At 38.8% G+C, this 9,431-nt stretch overlaps 3 protein-coding genes across 3 annotated transcripts in view; all 3 read left to right on the top strand.

The window, feature by feature from the left end:
* Nucleotides 1–1,226, top strand: part of LOC102207451 (pepsin A-like) — a 2,949-nt gene extending 1,723 nt beyond the window's left edge. Inside the window, exons 3-7 of the mRNA XM_005721967.1 lie at nucleotides 2–161; nucleotides 281–397; nucleotides 500–641; nucleotides 888–986; nucleotides 1,089–1,226. Of these exons, the coding sequence (XP_005722024.1) occupies nucleotides 2–161; nucleotides 281–397; nucleotides 500–641; nucleotides 888–986; nucleotides 1,089–1,226 (656 nt within the window). The remainder of the gene's footprint in view (nucleotide 1; nucleotides 162–280; nucleotides 398–499; nucleotides 642–887; nucleotides 987–1,088) is intronic.
* Nucleotides 1,227–3,199: 1,973 nt separating this feature from the next.
* LOC102207177 (PI-PLC X domain-containing protein 1-like) lies at nucleotides 3,200–6,305 on the top strand. Its single transcript, XM_005721966.1, has 7 exons — nucleotides 3,200–3,309; nucleotides 3,428–3,533; nucleotides 4,683–4,807; nucleotides 4,902–5,033; nucleotides 5,393–5,557; nucleotides 5,699–5,882; nucleotides 6,076–6,305. The coding sequence occupies exons 2-7, from the start codon at nucleotides 3,428–3,430 to the stop codon at nucleotides 6,303–6,305; spliced, it is 942 nt and encodes a 313-aa protein (XP_005722023.1). The 5' UTR covers nucleotides 3,200–3,309.
* A 586-nt stretch (nucleotides 6,306–6,891) lies between these two features.
* Nucleotides 6,892–9,431, top strand: part of spata20 (spermatogenesis associated 20) — a 55,859-nt gene continuing 53,319 nt past the window's right edge. Inside the window, exons 1-6 of the mRNA XM_005721844.1 lie at nucleotides 6,892–7,213; nucleotides 8,180–8,308; nucleotides 8,399–8,463; nucleotides 8,552–8,706; nucleotides 8,799–8,942; nucleotides 9,120–9,321. Coding sequence (XP_005721901.1) covers nucleotides 7,017–7,213; nucleotides 8,180–8,308; nucleotides 8,399–8,463; nucleotides 8,552–8,706; nucleotides 8,799–8,942; nucleotides 9,120–9,321 — 892 coding nt within the window. The 5' untranslated portion in view covers nucleotides 6,892–7,016. The remainder of the gene's footprint in view (nucleotides 7,214–8,179; nucleotides 8,309–8,398; nucleotides 8,464–8,551; nucleotides 8,707–8,798; nucleotides 8,943–9,119; nucleotides 9,322–9,431) is intronic.

Below are 9,431 nucleotides of genomic sequence, written 5' to 3'. Positions count from 1 at the left end.
TTGAGCCAAACTGAGGCCCCCTTCATGCAGAACATGCAGGCTGACGGTATATTTGGTCTGGCCTACCCAAGCCTGTCTCTCTCCAGTGCAACACCTGTGTTCGACAACATGATGAATGGGGGCTTGATCAACCAGAACCTCTTCTCCGTGTATCTGAGCTCGTAAGTACTATGCAGCATTCTACCTGACTCTAGAAATTATCTATAGATGCCTCATATATCAATTAGTATTTAGGCAGAAACTGATTCCTAGTTTCCCCACTGGTTAAACTCTTTTGTAGTAACAATCAGCGAGGCAGTGCGGTGACTTTTGGTGGTGTTGATACCAATCACTACTCTGGTTCCATCACCTGGATTCCTCTCTCCAATGAACTGTACTGTCAGATCACAGTTGACAGGTAAAACCAAAAGTTACAGCCCTGTATTGATTTCAGAATCATTATAGAGCTATATTGGCAAAAAACTTTCTTCCCTGATGAATACTGTGTTGTCCATTACAGTGTTTCTGGTAATGGTCAGGCTGTAGCTTGCAATGACGGCTGTCAGGCTATTGTGGACACTGGAACCTCTATGATTGTTGGACCTCAGAGCGACATTGACAACATCAATGCCTGGCTGGGAGCAAGTAGCCAGAATGGAGAGGTCAGTGGTCTGTAAAACTCATAATCATCATATGTTTAAGCTCGTTTTCAGGCTATCCATGTTTCCTGTTGTTTGTATAGTTGGTTAACTTAGCAGGCTGCTGTCAACTTTTGCATGTAGACATGAATTATGTGAATCTTCTTGTCTGACACACTGCAGTATTATTTCCAACAAATAGGAAACTTTACATTACTTAAAACCAGGTTATTTTCTATTCCTTTCTTGCATCACTGCCTTTTCTACTAGTACATTGTCAACTGCAGCAACATTGGCCAAATGCCTGATGCGACCTTCAACATCAATGGAAACCAGTTCACTCTGCCAGCCTCTGCCTATGTCTATCAGGTAAGCATTCTTTCCTAATTTAATTTGTATTTTCTGACTTCTTTACAAAAAGAGAAGCAGATTTCTGAAATTTGAAATTCTGCTGTTACATCTCTGTCCTAGGTTCAGTATAGTAGCTGTATCACAGGCTTCGGTGCTACAGGTGGCAACATGTGGACCCTGAGTGATGTCTTCCTCAAACAGTATTATTCAATCTACAAAAGAGGCAGGAATATGTTGGGTCGGGCCAAGGCTAGATAATCAACCTGAAGTCAAGTCCTTGAAAAGCCTATAAATTTTTGTGTTATAGTCGGCTTTGCAACATCAAAAGTCTAATAAAAAAAAAGTTAAATAAATATTTTGTTTCTGTTTTGTGGTCATTGTTCATATAGAAGAAAGCATTTCAAATCTGTCTTTTATAGGCTGCTAACACCTCATCTAAAATGCTACCCAAATAGTAACCCCTCTATGCAAAACTTACATTTAACAGAATAACTTTATCTTAACTTGATTACTCCATAAACAGTGTTTATAGGGCTCCGGTGTATCTCTCCTCCAACCTGTTTCCTTTACAATAAATCTGTAGCCTACAACACAATACATTACACAAAACAGTAACTACTTTGCCCATATGTACCAATCTGATAGCTGTGGATGCTAAAAACATGATCTACCGGTAGCACAAGTTAAGGTGAGTCATGTCAACAGTAGGCTAGACTACTCGTCAAACCAGATGGCTTAAGAATGTCGCAGAGAACAATCTGTGTACAGACAAGAGTAAGGATGTGATTTATTACGTATGAGTTCACTTTGTAATTTACAAGAGTGGAAATTAATGTTTGAATACATTTTAAGAATGGCCTCCTCCTCAGTGGTTTAACCCTGTTGACAGCTAGTTTCTCTTTTTAAGAACAGAGGTGGCCATCAGTGAGCAACGGTACGGCTTCATGCCTAGAATGAGCACTACAGATGTGATGTTAGCTTTGAGAGTGTTGATGGAGAAGTATAGAGAAGGTCAGGAGGAGTTGCACTAAGTCTTTTGTTATTCAGGGAAAGCATATGATAGGGTGTCAACGGCAAAACTGTGGTATTGCACGAGAAAGTCAGGAGTGGCAGAGAAGCACTATATGTGAGGGTGGCATAAGACTTTCAGTGTTAACAAGACAGTGATCTCGGTCAGAGAGAGATGGATTTAAGGCGGTGTGGGACAACATCAGGGATCTGCTCTGAGCCTTTACAGTAGCAACAGGTTGACTGATGAAATCAGGCAGAAGTCTCTGTAAACTATACTGTTTGCAGACGGCATTATGAAGATCATAATGCTGAGCCTGGAGAGATGGAGGCATGCTCTGGTGAGAAGAGGAATGAAAGTCAATAGAAGCAAGACAGAACATGTGTGTGAATGAGAGGGAGGCAGAAGCTTCAAGGAGTAGCTCTCTGAAGCTAAAGAAATTTGCCTGCCTGTCTAGCTAAAATAATTCAGATATTCTCATAAAGATCAATAAACAGCCTGCTGAGACAACAAGTGCTAAGCAGCCCTACTGAAATAATTTGCCTACATGATTTCAAAAAACAGAAAAGGATTATTACATTTAATAATGTGTGAATGCTGTTTCAATATTTTTGTCCTTGCTGTAGTCTAGCTAAACAAAAATCTCTCCGATTTGGACATAACATTGGGCGGCATTTGTCAAACTGACAGGAAAACCAAAGGAGACAGAGTACTGATTTGTATTAAAGATTCTTTTCAGGCTTCCTTCGTCACTTCAGCATGTCTATCAAAAAAAATTTAAATATTGTTACTGATGTCTGTCCTGCAGGTAATGATCTCTTTTCTGAACAGTTTGTAATGGTACTCTTGATAAATATGCACCCTGCAAACCTTTTTAGTACAAAAAAGTGTTTCAGCCCTTGGTTTTTTTCTCAATAATTTCCAGAGATCTTATTGCTAGAGACATCGGTTAAACTTATCAACGAACTCATCAAACAAGTGCCTTAGTTTACTTTTTTCAGTGCAGACTGAAATCCACTACTGAAGTCTGCACTAATATCAGAATTAAAAGTGTAGTGAAAGCCTTTGTTTTTTTCCTAGTGAATACTGAGGGTATGAGGAAGCTTCATTGGGGCGTTATATCTTGTTGATCAAACATTCCTTGTTTTGATTGCATCCTTGCAAAACCGGTAAGACAGCTGACGTTTTAACTCTTACAACATAACAATGAAGTCCTTCTGAGGAGCAGTGACAAAGCTAAGCCTCTGATTGTCTGACTGTGTCAGTTTGTGTACACTGTCAAATCTGAAGGAATAACGAAGTAAACTACAGCTGGTGCATGACTTTGGCAGGGTAAGTGTTAATTCTTAAAACTTGTGATCTTTATGTTTGTGCTTAATGTGTTCACTGTTGCCTAGAACCACTGAATTTCTAAGAGACTCTCCCGTAAGTTTAAAAATGTTTTGTGTAGATGTCTGCAAAGAACGGGAATATAAAGATCGCGAACTACACTGACTGGATGTCACAACTACCATCTGAACTTTGGACAATTCCTCTCTTCAAACTAGCCATACCAGGTAAATGTATACAGTGCAACTGTGTCCAACATCAAACACAGCATGTACAGTGTGTCAAATCGGACCATTTTGTTAATAGAAATACTTTTCTGCAATCTACACTGCAGATTTTTTGGGGCACCTCCAATAGCATTTAGTGGTAGCATTTATTCAGTCAGAATTCAAACAAACAAAATGAATGAAAAAGGTTGTGGTTTCTGCTGCATTTGTTAATTAATTTGTTAATTATTTGCAAGAAATACAGTAGTTGTACTTGGCTAGTGCGGAGACTGTACCCAAATGGCAGTGTTGTGGAAATGACAGTCTTCACTAGTGGGGATAGTTACAAAGCTTTCTTCGTTATGAATTAGCGTTACATGTTTCTATTGAACATTTGAAGATAAAAAAAAACAGAAACTCTTGTAGAGGACATAAAGTCAGAGATAGAAACGACAAGGAGCAGGTGCATCTAGTACAGGTAGAGCTGCCGCAAAACCCCACAGAGCTCAGCAGCCAGCGCAACAAACTTTGGATCCTTGGCTTTTAGTTAGCAGCTAGCATTAGCAGCACATGCTGCATCCAATGTGAAAGGACCTTTAATTAACCTTTAACCTTTAAAGTAATAATGGTATTTCTAACCACTGATATACCACAACTTTATCCTTTCAACAGCTACTGAAATTTAGGGGACTTAGTTTCTATCGGATATTTATATAGAGATCTTCCAGCTTCAAACTGTATTACCCTTCAAGGACCTGCAGTTCAAAAAAGCGCCCCTCCACAGCCAAACCCATCTGTTCTCTGATTGGATTGTTAAATTTGTGATTGACATGACATTGACCAATCAGATGAAAGGAAGAAAACTAGGGTCAAAATTTGTACTAGTAACTTGAAACTTGAGTGCAGAGTTTCACTTGTATGTTTTGGCTAAGTCCACACACAAATGTTTTTTATGCACACACACATTCTTTTTACACATACAAATCCTGATTTACAAGTACAAAATATTTATGACCACAATTTGAGCCCATACACATTACATTTAAAAGAGGACTATAGAGCTACATGAGAAAAAAATCCCATAAATACACCATAAAAAAACAACAACTTCCAAATCTGTACAGCATTTTAAAACAACATTGTTAAGGTATTTGTGTGTTTCATTCGTAGGAAGCCATGACTCTGTGAGTTATGATTTGGATGCCAGCTCTGCTATTATAGAGCCTGACAATCTAAAACGATTCAGCTGGATTTATTGCTTACGCAGAATAGTACGAACATGGGGAATGACCCAGGTAAGGGGAGTTTCTGACCTGCCGCTATCATATTTATAGGTGAACGTAACAAACAGAGAATGGAATGTTTGACTGATGTTGGTTTTTATCACAGGAATACAACATCACAATGCAACTGGAAGCAGGAGTTCGCTACTTTGACTTGAGGATCGCTCGCAAACGTAATGACCACCACCCCACTAGGCTTTACTTTTACCATGGGCTGTACACAAGCACTGATGTTGAGGTAATAATAAGCATATTATGTAAATGTACAAGACTATATATACCAAAGTACAAGACTAAAATATCAAATTTTTTGATATAAAAATAACTGAACTTTTAGCAGATTTTTTTTAACTTAAGAAGACCTTTACTAAGCTTTAGGCAAGACCTGTTTTAAAACTAGTTCAAGTTTTAAAATATGACCAAAGGCAAATAAACACAGGTGTTACTGATTTCCTTTATGAAGTGTCTGTTCTATTTTGGTAATTAGCCTTAGTTAATGTGATTTATAACACATGTGCTCACTTACTGTGTCATGAAGGAACCCTATAAAGAAGATTTCTTTTATCTAATGCCAGCTAATTTTCCCATTGAGTTCAGACTGTTCTCGGGGAAATACATGCCTGGACAGTGGCCCATCCTAAAGAAGTCATCATCCTGGCTTTTTCAAACTTCAATGGTTTTGAGAAAAACATTAAAGATAAACTTCACAACCATCTTATCGGCTTCATTAAGACCATGTTTGGAAGCAAACTCGTCCCCCCGGTAGTGTACAGTTTTTCTTCTTTTTTAAAAAATGTATTCATTTATTCTTAGATCAGTAGGTCAAATAAGTCTCATTATTGAAGTACTTACTGTAACCTTTGCTTATAGTTTCAAAATAAGATATTCATTATCTTACAACAGGGCATCCCCACACTGCGGAACTGCTGGGACCAAGGCAAAAATGTCATAGTTTCATATGACTATCCAGCAAACTACCATCCTGAAATGTGGAAAAAAATAACTTATTACTACGCCAATAGCATGGACCGTGCACAAGTTAAATCAAAAATATCTGAAGCCTTGGGAAAGGAAAAGACTTCCAATTGTGAGTTTTCTCAACTATGCCATGTTATAAGTTATAGACAGCAAGACATTCATCTTTGGTGATCAAAAAACAATATTACTTGGGATGTAAATATCCAAAATAACATCTATTCAGAGAGAAAAAAGTTTTAAACAGCCAGGTTATACACAATATAATTTGAGATACTTACTAAGCTTCAACTTGTTCCCCACAGATTTCTTTGTATGTGGTTTGAACATGACTCTTCCAGCAGATCATAGGATACTCATCTACATCCTTCGTCTCTGCGACAGTTTCCCCAACGTTATTAGGAGGGGTCTGCCTAAGCTCCTGAAATGGCTGAAGCAGCAATCAGGTGTGAACATCGTTGCCTCAGACTTGGCAACTCGCAAGGACTTTGTGTCAACAGTTGTTGAGCTCAATTCTGCACTAATGAAACCATAACTGAAAAAGTATTGTATTTCTTTAGTTTGAATATGACGGTGTGTGTGTGTTTTATTATTTAAACCATAGATAACTCATCGGTTCATTGAAAAGATATAAATATTGTACAGTTACTAGAGGCTTAAATATTTTGCTTGTACATAAGTATTGTATTGCTTTTTTAAATAAACAATAAATTGTTTTTAAATTTTTATTTAATGTGTCAAATACAAAAACAAACACATTTTGTGTTGTATAAATTCAAGACTAATAACAATTAATAAAATAAAAAATGTGTAGAAAAATAAGCATATGAACAGGGTGTAATATTAAATTATAAGCCACATACACAAGGAGGTAGGAAAAAAGTGCAGATATATATTTTATCTCACATATCCAATGCAATGCGAAGATGGTTTATAATATATTAGAATTTGTGTTTTATTTCCTTTAGGTAATGTAAAGATTTTATATTTAATTTAAATTCGTTTACGAAAATAACAAACTTGGGAGAAGACGTTACTGCACAGTTTGTCATTTTTATTTTGTATCACCAAAACAAATACATTATCTCCTGTGATCCCCACTCCTGCTTTGTTGTCGCGCCTCCATCTGTCAAGTGAGGGTATTGCAAAAAAAAAGTGTTTAACTCATGCCTGGAAGTTTTGACTGCTGTCTCTTCACAAACTAGCTAACGTTAGCTTGCTAAAGTGACACACTTGGTGGATTAGGATGTTAAGACTAGCATGGCGTCGGTCGGCGTCCAAACATAGCCGCGCGGGACCTACATGCGTGTTAACTGCAGCTTATTCGGGAGCGTATAGTCCACAGCAGAAATCACAGGGTGACTTAAGGTGTTTCAGACAAATTCCCCACCCACCAAGCGACAGGTCACCGCTCCTCCATCCCCGGGCGGCCTGCTACCTCAGGTAACGCTGCCTCAGCTAATGTGTAGCTAATGCTAGCTGTACGTAAACACTGCTTTGACATTTTACAGCAAGCATAGCTGGCTTAGCATAAAAGTCTCGACCTGTTGTATTATGATACGGTTGTTGCTTGTGGCACAATAGCACTAACGAGTGTCGAACCACACCATAATCCCATATAAAATCATTCATATTAATATGTCCCTAAGGCTAACACGTAGCCAGAGACTTTCCCCCGTAGGAGCAAACATTTGATTAAAATCATAATGCCACGCATTTCAATTCGGTGTAAGTACAAAGGCTGACAATATGTTTTGGTTTCTATTAACTGGTTAGCTTTTCTTGCTGGTTTCTTGGTAACTCATCGACCACCCTCCGCTAACGATGAAAATTTTAGCTTACACGTGAAAAATCACGCACATATGTGCAGCTTTTCCACCCGAATTCAACAAAAATGACTCATAAAATGAAAGCTGTTTGTTAACGTTTTTCGGGGTATGAACTTTTATTTTTAAGCTAAGTCATAATAAATTGGAGAATATTCAAATGGAGTTCGCCACGGCTGCCAGTCTGGACTAACAGCTGCTTGACAGCTACTGCAGCTTTAATGAGCTGCTGAACAAGCTTGTACAGCCCCAGAAACGCTCAAGAATTGTAATTAGAAAAAATTAACCTGTTAATATTAGTATATTATTTTATATATTCTTTTGTCGATATACTACACAGGGTATTGACAGTGTTTCTGTAAGGAACTGGTATGTATAGAGAAATTTGAACTGAATGTTGTAGCTGTATTTTTATCGTATTACTCAAGGGTAACACAATGACATCCTGGGGCTGGCTTAACATTGTTAACATTAAGGTATTTAGTCACTTTATTTGGGCCCACACCGAGGCAGCAACATCAAGATCGCTCTGTTTTGCTAATAAGAATCAGGATCCACATTCATAAGCATCTTGTGTGTCCAGTCCATCTGTCTTCATGAGTATGGCGTCAGGGAGTGAAGGGCCATCATCCACTTCTCACAAACACTCCAACAGGTTAGCTAAGGAGAGGTCACCATACCTGCTACAACATGCGCACAACCCTGTCGACTGGTGAGTGCTTTTTAAACTTCAGATGGACATACTTTCTGAAAGCACGGCCAAATGCCACGTTTTGTTTTTCTTTTTTCCTTTTTTGGTCAGGTATCCATGGGGGAAGGATGCTTTTGACAAAGCAAAGAATGAAGACAAACCTATCTTTTTATCGGGTAAGATTAAAAAAAAAAAAATCTCCGAGAACTAGATTACAGATATCTGGATCACTACATTAAGAATTTTCTTTTGCTTGACCTCCAGTGGGCTATTCCACATGCCATTGGTGCCATGTTATGGAGAGGGAGTCCTTCGAGGATGAGGAAATTGGCAAAATCCTTAGTGAAAACTTCGTCTGCATCAAGCTAGACAGAGAAGAGAGGCCTGATGTGGATAAGGTCTACATGACCTTTGTGCAGGTTTGTATACATTTACATTTTCACACGAAAATCTCTTTCAGCTTCACTCTGCTAGTGCCCCTTTATAATTTTTGCCTGGGAATCATTTCCAGGCAACAAGTGGAGGTGGTGGTTGGCCTATGAGTGTGTGGTTGACTCCTGAACTTCGACCTTTCATTGGAGGCACCTACTTCCCTCCCAGAGACCGTGGAGGTAGACCTGGGTTCAAGACGGTCCTCACCAGAATCATAGATCAGGTAGTAAAACTTCAAGAATTAGGGAACATTATTATATCAGATTTCATGCATTGTTAGTGGGGATGAAAAAAAGTCGTTAAAGAGATTTAAATTATATTTTTGTTTGTTCTCTTTACCCTCCCGTGCTGTCTCTGTGGAAGTGTATGAATGACATAAAGTATGACTTGTGTTCTAAAGTGGCAGAATAATCGTCCTGCTTTGGAGTCCAGTGGGGAGAGGATCATTGAGGCCCTGAAAAAAGGCACAACCATCACTGCAAACGCAGGCCAAAGTCCTCCACTGGCTCCAGACGTGGCTAATCGCTGCTTCCAGCAGCTCGCCCATTCCTATGAGGAAGAGTATGGAGGCTTTAGAGACGCTCCAAAGTTCCCCTCACCAGGTCGACATGAGCCCAAGTGGTCAGCTCTGTAGCTTTAAGGCCTGTAGAAAATTCTTTATTTGACTACCTGACAGCAAGTCTTTTCCTGTTTCTCTCTCTTGCCTATGCAT

The sequence above is a fragment of the Pundamilia nyererei genome, unplaced genomic scaffold (genome assembly GCF_000239375.1).
Source record: "Pundamilia nyererei isolate P.nyererei 1_Seehausen unplaced genomic scaffold, PunNye1.0 scaffold00005, whole genome shotgun sequence".
Taxonomy (NCBI): Eukaryota; Metazoa; Chordata; class Actinopteri; order Cichliformes; family Cichlidae; genus Pundamilia; species Pundamilia nyererei.
Note: the sequence above shows the minus strand (reverse complement) of the source record. Positions and strands in the feature narration are given on the sequence as shown.